Source organism: Podarcis erhardii (assembly GCF_964252035.2).
Source record: "Podarcis erhardii genome assembly, chromosome: 7".
Taxonomy (NCBI): Eukaryota; Metazoa; Chordata; class Lepidosauria; order Squamata; family Lacertidae; genus Podarcis; species Podarcis erhardii.
The window spans coordinates 81,696,894-81,719,562 of NC_138511.1; the positions used below are offsets into that span (position 1 = coordinate 81,696,894).

The 22,669-nt window shown below is 45.4% G+C and overlaps 1 protein-coding gene and 1 long non-coding RNA gene across 2 annotated transcripts; one reads left to right on the forward strand and one right to left on the reverse strand.

Annotated features, from left to right (window-relative positions):
* Positions 1 to 624: 624 nt before the first annotated feature.
* LOC309345727 (guanylate-binding protein 3-like) lies at positions 625 to 19,000 on the reverse strand. The gene is made up of 10 exons (XM_081869052.1): positions 18,791 to 19,000; positions 18,235 to 18,362; positions 16,940 to 17,049; positions 15,120 to 15,322; positions 7,053 to 7,295; positions 6,563 to 6,843; positions 5,379 to 5,591; positions 3,726 to 3,828; positions 2,395 to 2,588; positions 625 to 1,610 (listed from the first exon to the last, which is right to left on the reverse strand). Exons 1-10 carry the CDS (start codon positions 18,978 to 18,980, stop codon positions 1,395 to 1,397), a joined length of 1,881 nt encoding a protein of 626 aa, XP_081725178.1. The 5' UTR covers positions 18,981 to 19,000; the 3' UTR covers positions 625 to 1,394.
* LOC309346288 lies at positions 18,899 to 22,449 on the forward strand. Its single transcript, XR_014158569.1, has 2 exons — positions 18,899 to 19,001; positions 22,105 to 22,449. It is a non-coding gene; the product is annotated as an uncharacterized lncRNA (long non-coding RNA).
* The last annotated feature ends 220 nt before the right edge of the window (positions 22,450 to 22,669 follow it).

A 22,669-nucleotide genomic window follows, 5' to 3' on the forward strand; every position in this document is an offset into this window, starting at 1 on the left:
CTAACCAACCACACAGGGCTGTTGTGGAGATTCAGTGAGAGGAGTATGCCACCTTGAATTTCTTGGGAGAAAAAAGTTAAATAAATAAATAAATAAGCCACCTCTTCTCCCATGCCACAATAAATTTTAATGAAACACACAATTAAAAATGCAATGTTGTGAACTCCAGAATTATTTTATTATTTTGCCAGACATTTATTCACATAAAAAACAAGAAAAAAAAACAAGTGTACAGTACAAGATCAAAGCAAACAGGCATATTTCAAATCCAGCAATTAAACCTACCCTCAAATGTGATGGTCAAATTTGTAAGCTTCCATGGGCTTACAATCTGCACCCAACCACATTTTCAGGTCAAGTCTGTGGTAAGCATCACTCTGCTAATACTGCAATATGGCACTCAGGCTACATCAGCACAGCAGCTTTCTTCGTGATAGTGGCTTTGGTGTGACCTGAGTCACTGTATGGCAAAAAGTTCTTCGTAGGCAATAAAGAGGTTGCCTTTGACAAATACAGCACCATTATAAAGCGTTCAAGGAAATCTGCACACAATCTGCATCTTCAATACAATCTTGGAAGGCATTCTTGCCTCCCACTAGCAAGTGGAATTTTTTTACAGCTTCCTTTTTGCTTATTAACTTAATCATACAAATGTCAGGGAAGAAGAAAAAGGAAGTGTCAGTTCCGATGGGGAGGGTGGGGAAATCCTGGCAAATATATTAATAGGTGGGTGTGTCAGGGAACAACAGAAGCTAAACTAGGGGACACCCAAATGCCCTGGCTAACACACCACCAACTACACGCCTTCGTAAACAATCCAGTAGTAAAATCAACAGCTACTAGGCCCTTGGCCACCTTCGAAAACCTAACAACAACAGGACATGACAAGGAGATGGTATCCACAATATACAATATACAGATGGTACCTAAAACCACAGAAACTGGTGCTGATATGCCCAGGAACCTCGCCAAAATGCTGGGGAGGCTGCACCTCCACAGGCACATACTTCCACATGTGGTGGGACTGCCCCAAAACCCAACTCTTCTGGGCAACAGTCATACAAGAAAGAAGCAAAATAACTAAACAGGTACTAGAAGTCACCCCAGAACTGGCCCTACTAAACATCTTCCAAGATAGCAATGCCCACTCACACTATAAAGAACTCATAGCCCACCTACTCTCAGCAGCCAGAAACATCATAGGCAGACACTGGTCGGACCTGTCAGGAATAAACATGGAACACTGGTATCAAGTAGTATGGGAAACAGCCTTACTAGAAAAGTTAATCAATAAACTGAGACTGAAACTGACACAGGGGGAAACAGAAGAGGATGCCTTCACCACCACTGTCTCATGACAAATGTAATTGATCTGTAGGTCTTTTCCTGCTTGATCACAAGCGCTTTATAAAGTTAGAAGCCAGCGATCCAGCAAGTCTAGGGACAATACCAGGCAAAAAACATGTGACAACATCTACCAGACCACCCAACACCCCGGCAAACCAAGATGGCTTCTTGATATTTTCAGTCTGTTCTCTCAGCTGATTAATTTCCCCATTTAGTCGATTTGCTTCTTTCTGGAATCCATCCTTCAGCAAAGCCTCTTGCTCCTGTAAAAAGAGAGCATTCACATCAAAAGCAAAGGGGTGTGATTCGGCTTTCGGTGTGCTTAAGAATAAAAAGGTAAAGGACCATTAGGTCTAGTCGTGACCGACTCTGGGGTTGCGGTGCTCATCTCGCTTTATTGGCCGAGGGAGCCGGCGTAGAGCTTCCGGGTCATGTGGCCAACATGACTATGCTGCTTCTGGCGAATCAGAGCAGCACACGGAAGCGCCGTTTACCTTCCCACCAGAGCAGGATCTATTTATCTACTTGCACTTTGACGTGCTTTTGAACTGCTAGGTTGGCAGGAGCTGGGACTGAACAACGGGAGCTCACCCCGTCGTGGGGATTCGAACCGCCGACCTTCTGATCGGCAAGTCCTAGCACCACCCGTGTCCCATGCTTAAGAATACTTCCAGCCAAACTGAAAGGCAAAAGCTTTCTTCTGGTGTTCTAAAGAAGGCATATAATTGAATGGAATTTAAGTTTTTAACATCATTGTCTGCCACTTGACAGTCAAGGAGATGGCTCAGATCACAATGAACTTCCTTCCAACCCCAGAAGCTTCACTCCACAGCTGAGTGTGTCTTGCAAGGATGCCTGACCAGGAAAAACACTGCTAACTAAATTAGATAGGGGCCCTGGGCTTGTGAGGAAGAGGGCTAACACGCCCCTGAGCCTGACGATCCATTTTGTAAGGAAGCACAGAACTCCAGAACCACCCAAACTAGCGTTCTTGTGCTTGCTTGTTGCAAATGGAGAAGAGGTCCAAGATGGGCCTGTGATAGTTACCCTGAGTTTACTCTCCATCATCATATTCTGCTCTTTCAATAGATTGTCCCTTTCTTTCACCATCTTCTCCTCCAGCTGACGGATGTTCAGCTCGTAGCTCCGTTTCTGATCCTCCATCTTCTGTTCCAGCTCAGCTTGCTTCTGCTTCTGGATCTCCTGCTCTCTCTGCGCAGCTTCAGCCTTTGCCTTCGCCTCTGTCCCGGGAATGAAAAAAAGGAAGAACGAATAACCGCAGGTGTTTGTGCAGTGTCACAAGATATTGTTCCACGGTTACTGACTGCTATGGAGTTTGGGTTTGGCTAAAATAGGGTTAAAGGGGCCAGAATTACTGCTTGAAGCTTGTTAATGCTCATATCTGTATTTGGAGAAAGCAAAAAGCCCCAAAGCAACTAGAAAATAGAAAAGTAGTAGCAGAAATAAATACTCCAGAGCAGTAGTTTGTGGGACGGATTCAAGTGAATACAGTCATACCTCGGGTTACAGACTAATTCACATCCCCCATTTTTCAGTTCAATTACCTGTCACTTTCCTAACAAAGTTTATTTTTTAAGTGGAATTCTTGCGCTAGGGCAACAGAATTCATTAATTGACTTGAACGTGCAAACCTAAATTTCCTAGTACAGTGGATGCTTGGGTTGCGAACATGATCCGTGTGGGATGCACGTTCGCAATCTACAGCATTCGCAACCCGCAGGGGCACATCTGTGCATGCGCAGGTTGCGATTCAGCATTTCTGCGCATGCGCAAAGAGTGATTTAGCGCTTCTGCGCATGCACAACCACAAAAACCCAGAAGTAACCCGTTCTGGTACTTCTGGGTTTTGGCGTGTCCGTAACCTGAAAAAGAACTTTTTCTGCTGTTAGGAAAGTGACAGGCAATTGAACTGAAAATTGTGGGATGTGAATGAGTAAAAGGGAAAATGTCTAAGCACCCTACAAGAAAGTCAGGATGAATGTTCATTGTCATAAACAAATCACAATAAATGCTCAACAAACGTTGGATCTAATCAAACCTCTGCAAAAGCTTTTTGTAAGCAGATTTTTTATTATTATTATTATTATTATTATTATTATTATTATTATTATACAACCCTATACCATCAGCCTTGAAAAGCACATAGAGCTGAAAGAGAAAGTGGGAGAAAATGTCTCTTTTTCCAACATGCTTCTGTGTCATTTTCAAGGGGTAAAAAGACAGCCACACCCACAACCTCATGACCAAGTGGGCAGCATGTGGGGAGGCCCAGAGTCTTCATGGGCCCCAGGGGAAGACCTCCAGGGAGCCACATTGTTGACCACTGCCCCATGCATGCTACTTTCCCATCCCCTTACCTGCCATTTCCTTCTCTTTCTCTGACAGAGCTTGATCACTTAGCAGTATGGCTCTGCTGACATTCTCCTTCTCCTTGAGGAACTGCTGTAGGACTGTCTCTGCCTGCAACAGAAGAGTCAGCAGAGTGAATGAAGAGAGGCCGGCTAAAACAGATTGGGTCCCCCGCCTGCTTCAAGTTTCCCATTTTTGCTTGATAAGGTGAGAAAGGAGAAATACAAATCCACGAACATTTCTGCAGTGATGTTAATAGTAAAGAGGAAGGGAGACTGTCTGAAGCATGGACTGTGAGAAGATAGATGGCCCAGATGGCATTTGACTCCCTGGCAGGCACCCCTTTCATTTCAGGCACAAAGTAGATCTCATCCTGCAGCTGAGGGTTGTGGACTTCCTTCTTCTATTACCTCTGTATTAAAAAGGACTCCTCCTGAACGGTTAAGTCCAGTCAAAACCAAATAGGGGCTGCAGCGCTCCTCTTGCTTTCAGGCCGAGGGTGCCAGCGTTTGTCCACAGACAGCTTTCTGGGTCATGTAGCCAGCATGATTAAACCACTTCTGGTGCAATGGAACACCATGACAGAAACCAGAGCGCACAGAAATGCTGTTTACCTTCCCACCACAGTGGCACCTATTTATCTACTCGCACTGGCATGTTTCCAAACTGCTAGGTTGGCTGGAGCTGGGACAGAGCAATGGGAGCTCAACCAGTCATGGGGATTCGAACCGCCGACCTTCTGATCAGCAAGCCCAAGACGCTGTGGTTTAGACCACAGCGCTACACGCGTCCTCTGTATTATTCACCCCTAGAATTGTGGCCCTCTAAGAGCCTAAGCAGATATGTTGAGGGATGCCTGTGATTGGATCTGCTAGCATTCTGAAAGTTACTTAACACTGCTGGAGACTGCACATCACATCAGAGCAGCCAGGATGGAAGAAAAGGTCATCTGCTTTCCTGATCTAAACAGCCCTCCAAATATCCCATAACGCAAGGATCTCTCAGTGCCACTGTGTTCTAGTCCAATCTGCAATCTCTAGCAATTGATTTTAAGTCAAATTCAAAGCACTGTGGACTTCCTGTGTCACATCTATATAGGTCCTAAATTGGGACGCTCAGGCACATTGCTAGGGGAAGCAGAACAACCTCCCACAATCTCTCTCCCAGTCTACTTTTTATATGTCTCTCGACTGGACCAGGAATCTGAGCTTGTTTCAGCTGTATGCCTTTCTGTTTGCTACCGGGTTGAACAATGAGCTATTAAGACTGCAGTCAGACAAGCCTTAATTTTTCATGGATTCAGAATTTTAAAAATGGTGCAATTGTGTAGCAAGAGTTGTTGTTGTTGTTGTTGTTGTTGTTGTTGTTGTTGTTGTTGTTGTTGTTGTTGTTGTTGTTGTTGTTGTTGTTTTATACCCTGCCCATCTGGCTGGGTTTCCCCAGTCACAATTTCAGTACCCCATCTCCAGCTCTGGTACTCAGATATGAACTTTGCACCTATTTCAGCCACACCTATGAAATGTGTTTTCAGGTTTTGGCAATTTGAATTCTGAGAATACCATGATTTGGAGTGCATCCCCACCCTCCAATCAGCCGAGCTCCCCAGAAACATTACAATGCCCCTTTAAGATGTTCATTTAGCAGCCCTCGCCCTTCCTCACCATCACTCCTTTCTTCTGTTCTTGGTGGTATCTCTGTTCCATTTCCTTCAGGTCATCCGAAAACAGCTTGTGACCACCAGGACAGGAGTAAACCCCCTGTTTGATGTTTTCCTCCAGCTCCCCAGACAAGGACATCAACACAGCCCAACAGAGTTTTGAAGATTCCTGCTCATTCTTTTGGCAGAAGCCCTCCTTCATCTGGTCCATAGTTTTCTGGCAACACAAACAAAATAAAGCTGAGACATAGCTAAGCACTTCGAAACATTCCTAGTCTGGGAGAACAGACTTTGTGTGCCACAGATTTATTTTCAGAATAAAATTGTTCAAGACATTTCTTAACCACCCTCCACCCAAAGATTCCCGTGTGGTGGACAAAAATCTGGATATTTGGGTATAATATACAGTTTGCAGCATGGGAAAAACTAAGGAAAGAGGATCAAAACTTCAACAGAGAATGGGACAAATATAGATTGTACTTGAAAGACCACTGTAAACACTTGAACTCTTGAATAACTCTTGCAATGATATACAGTGGCACCTCGGGTTAAGAACATAATTCATTCCAGAGGTCCGTTCTTAACCTGAAACTGTTCTTAACCTGAAGCACCACTTTAGCTAATGGGGCCTCCCGCTGTTGCCGCGCCACCGCTGCTCAATTTCTGTTCTCATCCTGAAGCAAAGTTCTTATCCTGAGGTACTATTTCTGGGTTAGTGGAGTCTGTAACCTGAAACGTCTGTAGCCTGAAGCGTATGCAACACAAGGTACCACTGTATAGACTTTGGATATAACGGAGGACTGTAAATTGGATGGACTTATAATATGCAGCTGGAAAAGTTTTTCAATGAACCCACAGAGAGGAAGAAGGAAGTCCTAGGATTCGAAACAATCTTGTGTTAAATTTTAATATTTGCAAGAATAGCTTTCTGCGAATGAACTTGTAAAACAAAATTTAAAAATTCATTTAAAAAAAGGCTGAATAAAATCAATGTACACTAAATATAAATATCATTTCAAACCAACAAATAAGCCAAGACAAGCCTTTTCAGTCTGAGCCATCCAAATGAAATCCAAGTGGTTCTCCAACCGTCGAGGCTTAACATGTTTGCTCCATGTTTGTTTTGCAACCAGACCGACACTCTCAATGTACCACCTCTTAATACGAAGCTATCAAGGGACAACCTACCATGAGTTCCACCTGGAACCGTTGTTGGTCATCCTTGAAGGCACGAGCCAGGAACACCTGCAGGGCCTCCTTCTCACACTCGGCATGGATCCCCAGCAGCTCCTGGACCGTCTCCGTAGGAAGCTTCAGCTTTTGATCCATCAGCTCCCCGTAGCGCACAGTAGCATCATGGATAGCAGCTGAGTTCTCAATCTCAGCCAAGGCCAGCACTGCGTTCTCCATGCAAGGCACTTGACCACTGCGAATGGTGTCCACATAGGTTGTCACTAGGTTCGCCAGCACTAGCAGGGGGGAAAAGCAGAGGAGCTGGTTATGGGAGGGCACACTGAACTGGCTGTGGTCAGAGTGGCCCATTGCAATGCAAAACCAAGTAGCTAGGATGGTGGGCCAGATCCCAAGCTCCTCCCTGGGGCAATTATGGCAGGTGCACAGGGCCATCCAGCTGCCAACCAGCTAGTCTGAGGACAACTACAGAGTTACCAGGACTCACAGCGGCCATTGACAAGGTGTCCTCCGGGGATGGTCTTTTCCTTGGATGTACTATAGATGTAATGGCAGAAGTGGCCGGCTTGTTCCACAAAGTCGGGCTCCAGCTGGCTCTCCTGCATCGACTCCAGATGGGGCAGGTTCTTCCTAGTGGTGGGTCTGTCAAAAATGAAACACTTGCGAGTGGGGAAGAACATACGGATGCATTTGCGAGGCAGGTTGTACAGCTGAACATCAGAGGCGTCGCCTGGAAGGAAGAAGATGGAGGTGTTAGCTATTTTCCAGAGTCATGCAGGGGTTTCACACTCAAAGCCTTTGTGATGAAGTAGCCTCCAGACACAGGACTCTGAAGACGACTCTTTACTTGCAGGGTTGCAGCTGTTAACAATCAGTATTATTTGTGCATATAAAGTCCAGTACAATGCATTTGAGCCCAAGCTTCAAAAACTCTTTCATAGCCGTGTATAAGACAGCCTTTCTCAACCTCTGGGTCCCCAAATGTTGTTGAACTACAACTCCCATCACCGCTAGCTAGCAAGGCCAGAGCTCAGGGATGATGGGAGTTGTAGTCCAACATCATCTGGGGACCCACAGGTTGAGAACCGCTCAGTTGCTGATTTGTCTGTCCTCACAAACTCCTCCAGACACAGCATCTGCTTGAAGTTTCCATACTCAGTTGTTGTTGTTGTTGTTGTTGTTGGTCAATGAAACAACAAGACAACCTCCAACTCCCTCCCCTCCTATATAAGAAACACACTCACTTTTAAAGGGACTTAACAAATTAACAAGGCAATGAGTCAGCATTTCTGTGACCTTAATCGGAGTCACAAGATTCTGCAGCTGTTACATTACATAGGTTTTCTTTTCCCCCAGTACAAATCATTCTTTGTAAAATACATTTTCTAACAAATACAGTACTAGTACAAATATTAACAGGAGATGGGGAGCTTGTGGGTAAATCTGAAATGGCACGTGGAAATGCAAAGATACCAGTGGGTTGGAACATGGAAGAGGAAAAGTGGGATTTGAGCAAGGTCGATATTTCATACTACAGAAGGGAAGGCATACTATACTTCATGGTTATCCTTATTAAGTACATAGACACACAACGCTTCCTTGCTTCCCCCCCATTCTGACTCTTAAAGCTAACTGTCGATGGCAAGCTTATAGGCACAAGTTTCTAAGTTTCTAAGTTTCTAAGTTTTTCTAAGTTTCTAAGTTTCTAAGTTTTAAGCAACAGCTAGTAATTTCAGATGCATTATGAATTCTGAGTGTGTTTAAATATATGCAGTGGTACCTTGGGTTAAGTACTTAATTCGTTCCGCAGGTCTGTTCTTAACCTGAAACTGTTCTTAAACTGAAGCACTACTTTAGCTAATGGGGCCTCCTGCTGCTGCCGCGCCACCAGAGCACAATTTCTGTTCTCATCCTGAAGCAAAGTTCTTAACCCAAGGTACTATTTCTGGGTTAGCAGAGTCTGTAACCTGAAGCGTCTGTAACCTGAAGCATATGTAACCCGAGGTACCACTAAAAACAACAGTCTCATGCACTTTAAAGAGTAGCAAGTATGTTATGGCATAAGCTTACTCTCTCAGGTGCATGGAATGTTATCCCAAGTTGGCAGATATATACACACATGCAAGTTACAAAGCTGGGTTAGCCAGCCTAGTGCCCTCTAGGTGTCATGGGACTGCAACTCCCATCATCCCTAAGCAATGTCCATGCTGACTGGGGCCTACCAGAGCTGGCTGTTTGTGGGGGTAATGCTCCGTTTTGCAAAGGCAAACCTCGCGCAAAGACATGCCACAGCATGTCAAGGAGTGTTATGCTTGCTTCCCTGACCTTTTGCCTTCTTGGCTAGAAAACAGGGTTTTCTCCCTGACCTTTTGTCCTTTCACAAACTGTTTGCTTAGACATATCGCTTGGCTTGAGCATGGCGGGGAAAGCAGATGTTATCGAGTATCAGGGGAGGACATTTGAGGGAAACACCGGCTGACATGTGTATTTGCTAATGCTGGGAATGTGCTTAGATGGAAATATGTTAAAGTTCAGTGTGGTTTCACTACTGCTTTGCAACTGTTGATTTTTGCCAATAAAAGAGGCTCTGCCTGTTGGTTTCTGCTCTCTTCACTGTGCAGCGAAATGCTTGTCACAAGACAATGTTTACATTCCACAGTCAGAGTTGCTGTTGGGTTTTCCCACGGGAAAGGGAGACTGGATGTGACGTACACTGGTTTCCTGTTTTTCACTGTTCTTTGCAGTTCAGTGTGTGTTATTCTCTCCGTGCTTTAGAGGAGAGAGGATGCTTTTCTCTGCTCCGGCAGAGGCAAGATGTTTTTCTGTAACATACCAGCTTTGAAGTGTAAATAAAGCAATATAGAGTATGTGGCACGTACTCCTCATCCTTCCGCTGTGCACGGGACACTGCATATCACCAACATATGGTTATGGGCCCAGAAGTCGAATCGGAGTGCCGGCAAAGGATCGGAATGCAGGGGGACAGATCGGAACGGAATCTGCTCTGCGTGTCAAGATGATTGATGAGGTATGTGCTACTGCTCCGGGCAGCCTGCCAGCTTCTAATTAATGGCTTTATGGCTGGACTTTGAACTTTTAAGGCCGTTTTGCCGGGCTCAAAGGAACAAGTTCCTATGCTGGGGAAATCGAAAGTAACTTTTTAAAAGTGCTTTTGGACTAAAGCAGCTGCAGAAAATAGTCACGCAGCATGGTTTAAAGCAGCAGACATGACGCAGAAGGCTAATGCCAGAGTCATGATGGCCCTTCAGGATGCTTGTGGAATTCCTAAGCTCAATAAGAAAAACTATGCGGACTGGGTTCTCTATGCAGAGGCTATTCTGCGGAAAGAGGGTCTGTTTGAAGTTATTACAGACACCCCCCCAGCTCCAGTTACAGATGCATGGGAAGCCAAAGATTCCAAAGCAAGGGGAACTCTTACATTGATAGTATCCCCAGAAGAGCTCTGTCTGTTGCGTGATAAGACCTCAGCCAGACAAATTTGGGACGCTTTGAGAGAGGCTCACTTGAGGACAGAAGCTGGATCCACTATGTTTTACTTTAACAAGCTGCATAATATGGCTCTTGCTGAAGGTGGAGATGTGCGTATACATCTGATGGAGATGCAGAATCTGAGACATGAGCTGCAACAGAGAGGACTCAACTTTCCAGAGGCTGTGTATTCCTTCATGATACTACAATCTTTGGGTTCAGGTTGGGAGTCTGTTGCGACTCAGATTGCTGTACAGCCTACTGCTCAGCTGACAGTGGACTATGTTACTGCCGTGATTCTGAATGAAGCAGATCGCCGGGGTGCTAGCTGCATGGGCAAGGGGGAGACTTCACAGACGTCATCCCATAGTGCAGTGGAACCACCAGATGGCGCCAAAGCTTTGAAGGCAGTGAAATGCTACTCATGTGGACGTCTAGGCCATATGAAGAAGGAATGCAAATATCCCAGGGCCAAGACAGAGCAGCGCAGCGGAAGCTCATCGCGTGGAAGAGGCCAGAGCAAAGGCAAAGGTCCGCTGTCCAGGACAACGCAGCACAAGGCAATGGTCTCACGCTTCACTCCAAAAGTTGCAGAGGTCCAGAAGACGTCTAGATCTTTCTTCGTTGTTGATTCGGCTGCGACCCATCACATGTGCAACGATAAGCGACTGTTCGTGTCTTTTACACTGCAGGAAGGTGCGATTCACCAGGCGGATGACCACACAATCCCCAGTAAAGGCTACGGAACTGTTGTTCTTCACAGTTTGGACTTATCGATACAGAATGTGCTTTATGTGCCGGATGCCAAACATAATCTGCTCAGCGTTGGACAGCTGAATGAGCGGAATATTGACGTTTCCTTTAAGAACAAAAGGTGCATCATCACAAAGAAAAATGATTATGTATTGTATGCCGAATATGTTGATCGTTTGTATGTTTTGTATTATGATGATATTGTGCAGGATGACACTTGTTGCATTGCAGGTACTAACAAAAGTTTGCATGCAGAATGTATTCATGATTTTCACAGGAAATTTGGTCATTTGCATTTTGAGGCAGTATCTAAAATGCCTGCCTTGGTTGAAGGTATGACTATTAAACCCTGCAGGTACCACATGAAGTGCAAGGCATGCGCAGCAAACAAGGTGAAAATGGCTGCAAAAGGTAAGGTGTCTAGTAGGCAAGCTACAGAACCATACCAAATTGTTCATGCTGATTTGGTTGGACCACTAGCGCCCTCTTTGGGAGGAAACAGGTACTTCATGGTTCTCATTGATGCATTTTCCAGGTATATTTATGTGTACAATCTCAAGCAGAAATCAGAGGCTTTTCCTAGGTTCAAGGAATTCTGTGCTTGGTTGGAAAATGTGCATGGTAAGAAGGTAAAGACTCTTTTCAGTGATCGCGGGGGAGAATTCACTTCTCAGCAGTTTGAAGTTTTTCTGACTGAGAAAGGAATTCAACACGATTTGTCTAGTCCTCGCTCGCCATGGCAGAATGGACTTGCGGAACGAGCAAATCAGACATTGCTTCAAGGGTTAAAAACCTTGCTGCATGATGCTAATCTTCCAGAGAGTTATTGGGCCGAAGCTCTCTCATGTTTCACTTACAGTTATAATCGCAGGTTATCTTCAGCGATTGGTTGTACCCCGTATGAGAAGATGTTTGGCAAGAAGCCATACATCAAACACATGAAAATTTTTGGTTCTGACATGTGGGTTCACTCACCACAAAACTCCAAGTTAGACAAGCGTGGATTGCATGGTATCTTTCTAGGTTATCAGAAAGGGTCTTACAGAATAATGATGACTGACTCAAAGGCAATTAAGCTCACAAGAAGTGTTGAGTACAATGCCAAGTGGGGGGAGAATGTGGGAATTTTCCAATGTTATCCTGATGACAGTGATGAGACTGAGGATAGTCAAAAGCAACCGCAACAACCCACACCCACTGATGAAGGTTCTGATTCTGAGTCTGAAACTGAATCAGGTGATTCAGAGGATTTCAAGAGTGCGAAAGCCTCTATGCGACCCTCTGAAAGCTCTGATCAAGAATTGGAGGAACCATTGTTCACAATAGGTCACTTTTCTCCCAAGAAGGAAGAGGAGAGTGTTGAAGACCTACGGCTAATTCGCAGGTCACAAAGAGCCACAAAAGGCAGACCTCCAAAGAGATTTGCTGATGAGTTTGCTAAGATAGCAGTAACAGCTGTTAAAAGCTCCAAGAAGGTATTTGAACCTTCAAGTTTCAAAGAAATCCAGGATTTGGATTCAAAGGAAGCTGAGCCATGGTTAAATGCAATGAAGGCTGAGCTTGATTCCTTGGAAAGGAACAAAACATGGGACCTAGTTCCGGTAGTTCCAGGAATGAAATTGCTTGGAAGCAAATGGGTCTTCAAAGCGAAGACTGATCAAAATGGCAAGATAGTCAGACACAAAGCCAGATTGGTAGCCAGAGGTTTTGCACAAGTACCAGGTGAAGACTATCACGAGACCTACTCACCCACAGTGAGGTATGAGAGCATTAGGCTTATGCTCAAGCTAGCTGCAGAGGAGAATCTACACATTAGTCACCATGATGTAAATACAGCTTTTCTGTACGGATCTCTAGATGAATCACTTTATATGCTTCCACCTGATGGCGTACAGGTAAAACAGGGATTTGTTTGTGCTCTGAAGAAGTCCCTTTATGGTCTCAAACAAAGTGCACGGTGTTGGCACACAAAACTCACTGAAGTATTGTTTTCTCTAGGTTTTCAACAAGGGAAAGCTGATCCGTGTGTATTTGTCAAAGAGGAGGGGCAAAAGAAACTGTATTGTTTGTTTTATGTTGATGATCTTTTATTCTTTTGGAAAGATGTCACAATGTACAATAATGCCCTAGCTCAACTGAAAGAGCACTTTGACATGAAAGATCTTGGTGAGGTAAACAACTACCTATCTCTGGAAATAGAGAGAGATCAAGATGGTAACATTCTAGTACACCAGTCACGGAAAATTGCTGATGTGTTAAGCAAACTAAACCTGATGGATGCCAACCCTGTAGACACACCGATGATAACAGGTTATCAGGTAGATGACACTGAAGAAGCATTTTCTGATACTACACTGTACAGAAGTGTGCTAGGCAAGCTAAATTTCATTGCCAGATGTTCAAGACCAGACATTGCTGTTAGCTGTAATTTGCTAAGCAGACAAGTCAACAATCCTACTGTTAAGGATTGGAAAGCTCTGAAACGCATAGCGCGGTATTTGAAAGGCACTATGCATTACAGACTGAGATTTAACAATCAGAAGTCTGGTGGTCTTGAAATATTTGCAGATGCAAGTTTTGGAAGTGACACTACAGACAGGAAAAGTACGTCTGGAGTTTGCTATATGTACAATCAGGGTCTATTTGATTGGTCATGCAAGAAGCAAACAACAGTTAGCTTAAGTACTTGTGAAGCTGAGCTGAATGCACTGTCTTATTCACTTAAAGATTGTGAATGGTTGTTACAATTGTGCAAAGACATGAAAATTCCTGTCAAATGTCCAATCCAGGTTTACCAGGACAACAAAGCATGTTTGGCTTTGCTGAATTCTGAAGGTTGTAAGCAAAGCACGAAGCACTTGCAATTGAAGTTGCAACATGCTAGGGAACGTATTCAAAAGGGACTCGTAACGGTGTCCTATATGCCAGGTAATGAAATTCCTGCTGATGTATTGTCCAAGATTGTATCAAGGGATCAACACTGTACCTATGTGCAGAAGTTGGGTTTGTACTGATATTGTACGAACACGCTGCCCAGTGATGTTCACAGAAAGGGGGAGGATGTTGGTTTCTGCTCTCTTCACTGTGCAGCGAAATGCTTGTCACAAGACAATGTTTACATTCCACAGTCAGAGTTGCTGTTGGGTTTTCCCACGGGAAAGGGAGACTGGATGTGACGTACACTGGTTTCCTGTTTTTCACTGTTCTTTGCAGTTCAGTGTGTGTTATTCTCTCCGTGCTTTAGAGGAGAGAGGATGCTTTTCTCTGCTCCAGCAGAGGCAAGATGTTTTTCTGTAACATACCAGCTTTGAAGTGTAAATAAAGCAATATAGAGTATGTGGCACGTACTCCTCATCCTTCCGCTGTGCACGGGACACTGCATATCACCAACACTGCCAAGCTAGCCAATTAGCTTGCTTCCGCATAGCTCACTCACATTCAACCTGTCGTCTCAGTTATTCCTACAGCTGTTAGTAAGCTAGCAAGGTTCCGTTGTGTTTGCTGCAACAGAGGAACTTGGCTACCCCTTTGAAACAGTTTATATACAGTATTTTATTGTGTTTTCTTGGGAGGAATTTTGTGCAGAGGAAAGCTGCAACTGTTTCAAATAAATGTGATGTGTAAACACATCAAACGTGCTTTGAAACACAACTCTGCTAGGTAGTAAAGACATGACGTTAACACACCTAGACTGGTATTAAACTAAGGCCACATTCACACAATACTTCAAAGGACTATGATGTTGGTTTCTGCTCTCTTCACTGTGCAGCGAAATGCTTGTCACAAGACAATGTTTACATTCCACAGTCAATTGCTGTTGGAGTTTTCCCACGGGAAAGGGAGACTGGATGTGACGTACACTGGTTTCCTGTTTTTCACTGTTCTTTGCAGTTCAGTGTGAGTTGTTCTCTCCGTGCTTTAGAGGAGAGAGGATGCTTTCTCTGCTCCGGCAGAGGCAAGATGTTTTTCTGTAACATACCAGCTTTGAAGTGTAAATAAAGCAATATAGAGTATGTGGCACGTACTCCTCATCCTTCCGCTGTGCACGGGACACTGCATATAAACAACATATGATACCATTTTGACCAGTCATGGCTTCCCCCAGAGAATTCCGGGAACTGGAGTTTGTTAAGGGTGCAAAGAGTTGTTAGGAGACCCCTAATCTCCCCAAAAAGCTACAATTCCTAGAGTGGTTTAACAACCAATACTCCTTCCCAAGGAACTCTGTAGTCTGGGAAGGGGACCGTTAACAAACAGCACTTCCTGGAATTCATTGGGGGAAGCCTTTGAATTCACCCGCCACTGTTAATACCTTTCTTTAATCTCAATGAATGTTCCAGATACTCGTCTTCAGTGATGGAGCGCCCATTCAGCTCCAGCTGCAAGGTGAAATCCCGCAAGGCCCAGACGAAACTTGGGAAGAAGCGGACAAACTCAGCAGAGTCTTCCAGTCCCTCACTGCCGCCCCCGGGGGACGATTTGGCTTTGATGCGCTCCGTGAGCTCTGTCACATAGCTGTTGGCCAGGTTTAGGAATCAAGAGACCAGTTGCCTGCACAGGGGGAGAAGATGCAGCCCCTCAAAATACCCCCACCACGCAATACAGCCATGCAATACAAAACAGTTTGATGCGAACGTGAAAGGTCCTGTACCTTTAAACTGCTGCATATTTTGGAGCGCCATCTCATTAACCTTTTCCATTGCATGTGCAGAACAAATCCTCATGCAGCTGCATTTGTGGTGATGATGTCCTCACAATGTGCCCTTTCCATGCCTCTTCCCCCCCCCATCCCGCCCCCAAGGGTGCCCTGCTTTGAAATTATTGCCACAGGATAACAAAGTTACAACAGGAGAGAAAAGCCCTTCAACTTTATGTGGCACATGGATGGCAGTTTTAGAAAATGATGTCAAAGATGTTCAAAGTTGTGAGTTAACTCTTTATTAGCAAAAGCAGGATCTTCACAGACTTGGTTGAGTATCAGGCTAAGGAGAGCAGCAGCTCACCTCCAGTAGGTCTTGCCCCATGAATCCATTGCTGAGAATGAAAGTCCTCGCCTTCCCATAGCAGTCTAAGTCCCTCGTCTCCAGGCTTTCCCCAAACAATTAGAGACTGCGCCTACATGCAACTTGCCACTGCTCTGCCCATTTCAGCCCTCTTCTGGTTCTGGGAGACAAGTGGGGAGGGAAGATTGTAGCAGCAGGACGGGGAGACTCCTGTGACTTTTCATTGACCTGATTCATCTTCCTCTTGGAGTCCTCCCACTCACCGGCTTTGGCTTCTGCCTTTGATTGTGGACTGCTCTCTGCCACAGATTCTTCCTGCTCACTAAACCCTGTTACCTCCTCATCTTCTTTTTTTTAATGTATATAATTTTTATTAAATTTTCTGTTTTACAATCTCAGATTCTCATTTTACATCCTTAAGATATCAATGACTTCTCTTCTCTTTCCATGGTTCATTTTACATATCTTAAATCCCTGCATATTGTACAAAAAACTATACCAATCAGTTTACCGCCATTGCATCCATCAAAACTCATTTACACTGTTGAATTTATCTTAATGTTGCCACCATTTTCAGATGGGCACAATTATTTTCCATATATTCAATAAACATTTTCCAATCTTCTTTAAATGTATGTTTTTCTTGTTCTCTTACTCTGTATGCTAAGCCTGCAAGTTGTGCATATTCTGTCAAGTTAAGTTGCCATTCTTCTTTGGTTGGAAGCTCGCTCATTTTCCATTTGGGGGCTAACATAACCTCCTCATCTTCTGAGACTTCCCAGTCTGACTCCTCCTCTTCTAAGTTATCACCAACTTTGAACGGTATGATTTAGTGCTGGCTTGCTCTGTGGACTTGTGGGTCACATTACCAAAAAAGGTTAAAAACCTAACACTACAAAGGCTAGAGTTGTGCCCGTTGTTCTGCACACTCTTGTCTCTGGCCCCACCCACCACTGACACATGGCCTCTGGAAAGTTGCACATAAAATAATGTGGCCCCTGGGCTGAAAAAGATTTCCTACCGCTCTAGAGTAACAAGAGGCAATGCCCTAAGGAGAGAGAGCCAGTACAGGACTTCCTCAAACTCCCTCCGGCAAATGAAAATCAGAGTAAGTGCTTGGGAAGGATACTGAAGCTGATCCATAGCTTGCTGGTCAATGGCACCAAAACTGTTGTAGACCAGGGTGCTGCTCAGGAGCACAGCCAAAGCGAAGATCCAGGTGTCGTTTTGAGTATCGCCCTAAGAAAGGAGGAAGAAAGCTGTTAGGTTCTGCTTCTCCCCTTCACCGCAGTGTTGCTACAAGTATTGTTCATAGAAACATAGAACTGATTCTCTGACCCTAAGGATCATCTGGTCCAACCCCCTGCGATGCAGGAATACAATGCAGCTGTCCCATGCGGGGATCGAACCTGCAACCTTCACATTATCAGCTCCACGCTCTAACCAACTGAGCTGCATAATACATAAGTACTGATTCATTCTCAGGTTATTTGTTGCTTTTACTTGGCCCTGGGAAAGCTGGCGTAGGCTAAGGACTGCTGCTGACACAGTTGCCCTACTGAGAACCAAAGTGCTGTTGGTGCTGGGCTGTCCCTAAACTCCCTTCCTTTGAGCCCCAATTCTGGGTTTTTAACAGCAGCTAGTCACGTCAAAATCAAGCAGGGGAAGCTTTGCCCAACACTTGTTCCCATGCCAGAGAAAAGCTTCCCAAGTTTAATAATAATAATAATAATAATAATAATAATAATTTTATACCCCGTCCATCTGGCTGGGTTTCCCCAGCCACTCTGGGAGGCTTCCAACAGAATATTAAAAATACAACAACACATCAAACATTAAAAACTTCCCTAAACAGTTTCTGTTCTGTTCTGTTGCCAGAAACAAAGTGGCAACTCTAAAGCACAAGTGTGCAAGGAAGTTGAGAAATACCATTGGTGTAGCGATGTTTGCTCATGTAGGCTCGAACCTGTCCTTTGCTATCCCATACCAATGTGGATGGGAAAGCAATCAGCACCAGATTCGCACTATAAACCTTCCTCCAGATCTCAACTTCAACTGACTGGAAATTCCAAAAATTACGTAAGTTGTGCTGAGCCATCAAAATCCCAGCAGCCAAAATATTTAGTCATACTTGGGGCTTTCCTGTAGTTTACAAAGAGGTCGGCAGCCTCACACCTGCTTGTTTTCACAGTCCCTTTGCCGAGACCTGGTTTCAGCCTCAGAGTCGCACTTTGAATGTATAAAACATTTATCTCTGTTGATGTGTGCATTTGCTGGTTCTGTAGACCTGGCAATGATCCTTCAGCAGCTGGGTGCGGGGGCAGATATGTTGCACATGGCCCTGCCACAAATGCTGTTATGTCCTTTGCCCGTACATGCTAGGCAGAAATTCAGCAGGTGCACCATCCAAGAGTTCAGAATTACCTTTTCCACATCGCCTAGTCCCTCTGTATCCAGAAGCACAAGGGTTTGACCAGGCCTGCCAGGGTAAGGGACACACCACATCCAGATTCCCTTGGTCTTCGACTGCACCGTAGAACCCAGGGGAAAACCTAACCATGGAGATAATCAAATTTTCAGGATTTAGGAAACCGGAAAGAATATTAAAAACACGATAAAACATCAAACATTAAAAACTTGCCTAAACAGGGCTGCCTTCAGATGTCTTCTAAAAGTCAGATAGTTATTTATTTCCTTGACATCTGAAGGGAGGGCATTCCACAGGGTGGGCACCAACACCGAGAAGGCCCTCTGCCTGGTTCCCTGTAACCTCACTTCTTGCAGTAAGGGAACCACTAGAAGGCCCTTGGTGCTGGATCTCAGTGTCCGGGCAGAATGACGGGGGTGGAGACACTCCTTCAGGTATACTGGGCTGAGGCTATGATTCTCTCTGCACAGAAGGGCACTCTGTGGTCCACCACCACCACCCCATTTGAGCATAAAACACCTCATAAACAGCATAAAACATTTTCTCTCTCACCTGAGTTTCTGCCAGCTAGTTTGTTCATGAGGTAGGACTTGCCCGTTCGGTAGAGTCCCACAATGGCAACCACCACCACCGGCTGGCAAATTTCGGAGAGCAGGCGAAGGGCCTTTTCACAGACGAAGAGCTTCCTGTCCCTGTTCTCGATCAGGCAGATGGGCTCGGACATGTGGCTTTCGGGCGCCATTGCTCTAAACCTTAAAGTACTGTTTGGGGTAGGAGACAGATGGAAAACCAGGAAGAGTCACCAAGGGATATATTTCATGTACACCTATGAATCAAAAATATGAGCTGCATGGATCCAGCAGCCAGAAGAATCTGAAAGATGCTATTTATTTATATTTAGATAGATGTTTATTTGTTTATTTATTTATTTTTACAAAGTAATAATCACAAATATATAATAATAAAAATGTGACCCCACCCCTGAGACCATTACATTGCAACTATCTAACCTCCCAAAATTTCAACACGTCTTGCGATAGTTTGACCTCTTTCCATTTTAACAGTATAAATTTTACAAACACTCTCCCTATCTCCTCGAAATCATTTCTCCTGCATATTCCCCGTCTTAGCATAATGGCACATATTACTTTATCATTAATAGCTATATCCCACCCCTCTTTATACCATTCTTTCATTTTATATTCTGTTTGCCCCTTCCACTTCCTAGCTATCATAATTCGTGCAGCTGTCAATAAATTTGTAAGCAAGTCTTTCATAGCCTGCGAACCTTCCACTCCATTGTATATAGATAATAATGCTACCTCTGGACTTTCGGTCAGCTTTAATCCAGTGATTTCTGTTATTTCCTTAAACTCCTTTTGCCAAATATTATCTTTTGCCAGATATTATCTTTATTACTATTTGAACAACTTGATGGTTTATTGCCTTAATGGGGCGCAGCAACAAAACTGCTGACGAATTTGCAAAGCTAAGCAGGGCCAGGTATGGTTTCGATTTGGATGGGGGACCACCTGTTGAGATTCCTGCACTGACCCTCAGGGTTCCTTTCAAATCTATAATTCTCTGACTCTATTATTCTGTCATCTAGAACATGGGTAGGCAAGCTAAGGTCTGGGGGCCGGATCCAGCCCAATAGCCTTCTAACTACGGCATGTGGACAGTCCGGGAATCAGTGTGTTTTTACATGAGTCAAATGTGTCCTTTTATTTAAAACGCATCTCTGGGCTATTTGTGGGGCATAGGAATTCATTCATTTCCCCCCCTTCAAAATATAGTCCAGCCCCCCACAAGATCTGAGGGGCAGTGGACCAGCCCCCTGCTGAAAAAGTTTCCTGACCCTTGATCTAGAAGGTCGCAGGTCCCCCATCCCTGCATTTGTGGACCTGAAATGATTAAAGTAGTATTCTCCCTTTAAACTCTGCCTTCACCTCTCTCCTCTTCCTTCGTTTTTCTTGCATCATATTTTAAACTGTAAGGTCCTCAAGGCAAGGAATTAACCTTTTGCAAAACACCACACATATTGAAGTTACAGTAATAGTAGTAATAATAATAAATAATAATAATAATAATAATAATAATAATAATAATAATGTTTAATATTTTTGATTTTCTGTAAATTGCCATGGTATTTACTGGAAATGAAAGGTGGTGTACAAACAATTTAGACAAACTTTTTTTTTTCTGTTACTGTTATTATTAGGAAGAAACTATGTTCTGAGCAGTTTGTCTGCGATGAGCAAACTTCTCACCCAAGAATCTCTGGGGAGCCCCGTGTTTCGAGGAACGCCGTTTCAAAACCACCAGCTTCGTGGGGTCTCCCTCTCTCCCTGTGATAATTACTGGGGCAGTTAAAACTTGCTTCGGTTTCCGGATCGAGGCCCTGCCTTGCCCAGAGACACACAGAGCACCCGGAAGGTTGACTGGCCTCTTTGCAGCGGGCAAAGCAACCTCCTCCATCCCATCACGCAAAACCACAAACCGCACAGGGTTCGTGTGGGAATCCCCAGGCCGATTCTCACGAGACCCGCCCCAAAGGGGTAATGGTGCCAAAAGCACAAAACCCATCATAGGTCCCTTCGCCCCCCCCCACGCAATAAAATGTTTGAGGGGGTCGCGCTTCCCCCCGCATCGCCATTCAAACGATGTGCGTACGCCGTGCCATGTGATCGATTATGTGGTGCGAGGCTTACCTCCCCCCCCCCCCCGCAATTTTATTGAAGTTGACACCCCTGGCTAGAACCTCTTTCCTTAGCGCATCGCCCCCCAGCTTGGCGCTAAACCAGCCTCAGACGTGCGGAGACATTTGGCAGCACCTCATAAGCAAAAAGAGCTTCGCTTCGGCGCCGCTCCAAATAGTAATAATAATAATAATAATTTCCATAGAAACCAAAAATACACTAAAATATCACAGATTAAAAACTTTCCTGAACAGGGCTGCCTTCAGATGTCTTCTGAATGTCAGGTAGTTGTTTATCGCTTTGACATCTGGTGGGAGGGCGTTCCACAGGGCGGGCGCCACTACCGAAAAGGCCCTCTGCCTGGTTCCCTGTAACTTGGCCTCTCGCAGTGAGGGAACTGCCAGAAGGCCCTCGGCGCTGGACCTCAGTGTCCGGGATGAACGATGGAGATGGAGACGCTCCTTCAGGTATACTGGACCGAGGCCGTTTAGGGCTTTAAAGGTCAACACCAGCACTTTGAATTGTGCTCGGAAACGTACTGGGAGCCAATGTAGGTCTTTCAAGACCTAAATAGCTGGCTAAAACTAGCTCGGGTGGGGATCCCAGAATAAACAACCGGCCCTTCGCTGCTCCGTGAGCGCCGCTGCTCTGCTTTTGCATGTGCACCAGCAAACCGATCCACCGCGCGTCTACTCGGAAGTAAACCAGACGGCGACGGCTCTCCCCCTCTCCTCTCGCGCAGGAGCGCGGCGGTTCCCAACTTTCCGGCGCAACGTCTACTCAGAAGTAAGCCTTCCTTTAACCCCACGGGGCGGGCAGGAGTGCCAACTTGGCCCCGGGGCCGTGGGTGCCATGCAGCGTGCATGACCCTGGCACCGAAATTTGTGGGTGCCCGGTCCCCTTCATGGGGAATTTTGTGGGCGATGGCGCACCCACCAGGGTCCCAGGGACTTGGCACCTATGCCACGAGGATGACTCCCGGGTAAAGAGGGCTGGGATTGCACGTGTGGATTCTCGCAGCTGGCAAACGAGGAGGCGGCTCTCCAAACTCCGCCTCCGCGGCTGTTCAGCAACTGGGTTCGCGGCGAAACTGCCGACCGCGGCGGGGTCCGCCCGAAACGCGTCCCGGGCGCTCTCCTTACCTCCCGGCGGCAGCAGCAACAGCAGCAACAGCAGCAGCGGCCTCTGGCTCCCAGGCCTCCCGCCGACCCTGCTAACTCTGGCTCCTCGCCTGCCCAGCGGGGCTTTTATTCGACCAGGAAGTGAAAGTGAAAGCAGCCCCTGATTGTAAGCGCTGGATTCCTGGAAGAGCGGAGAGTTCCCGGCAGCGCCATCCGCGTCCTCCCTATCTGAGTTTTTATCTGCCTTCACGCACGGATCTGGGTGTTTCTGAACTGTTGCCGGTTATGTGTGCCCTTTTATGGACGTGTGTTCTGTATTATTCTATTAATACTATTGCCTAGCGCCAGTTTGTTGTGGACTTTAGCTAGAACAATAAACTTATGAACTTGATATATGCCTAGCTTTTGTGGGGTTTTAGTGTTGTGAGTTTTTTTTTGGGGGGGGGGAGTCCCTGCGACGGGGTGAGGTCCTGTTGCTCGGTCCCTGCTCCTGCCAACCTAGCAGTTTGAAAGCACGTCAAAGTACAAGTAGATAAATAGGTACCGCTCCAGCAGGAAGGTAAATGGCGTTTCTGTGCACTGCTCTGGTTCGCTTAGTCATGCTGGCCACA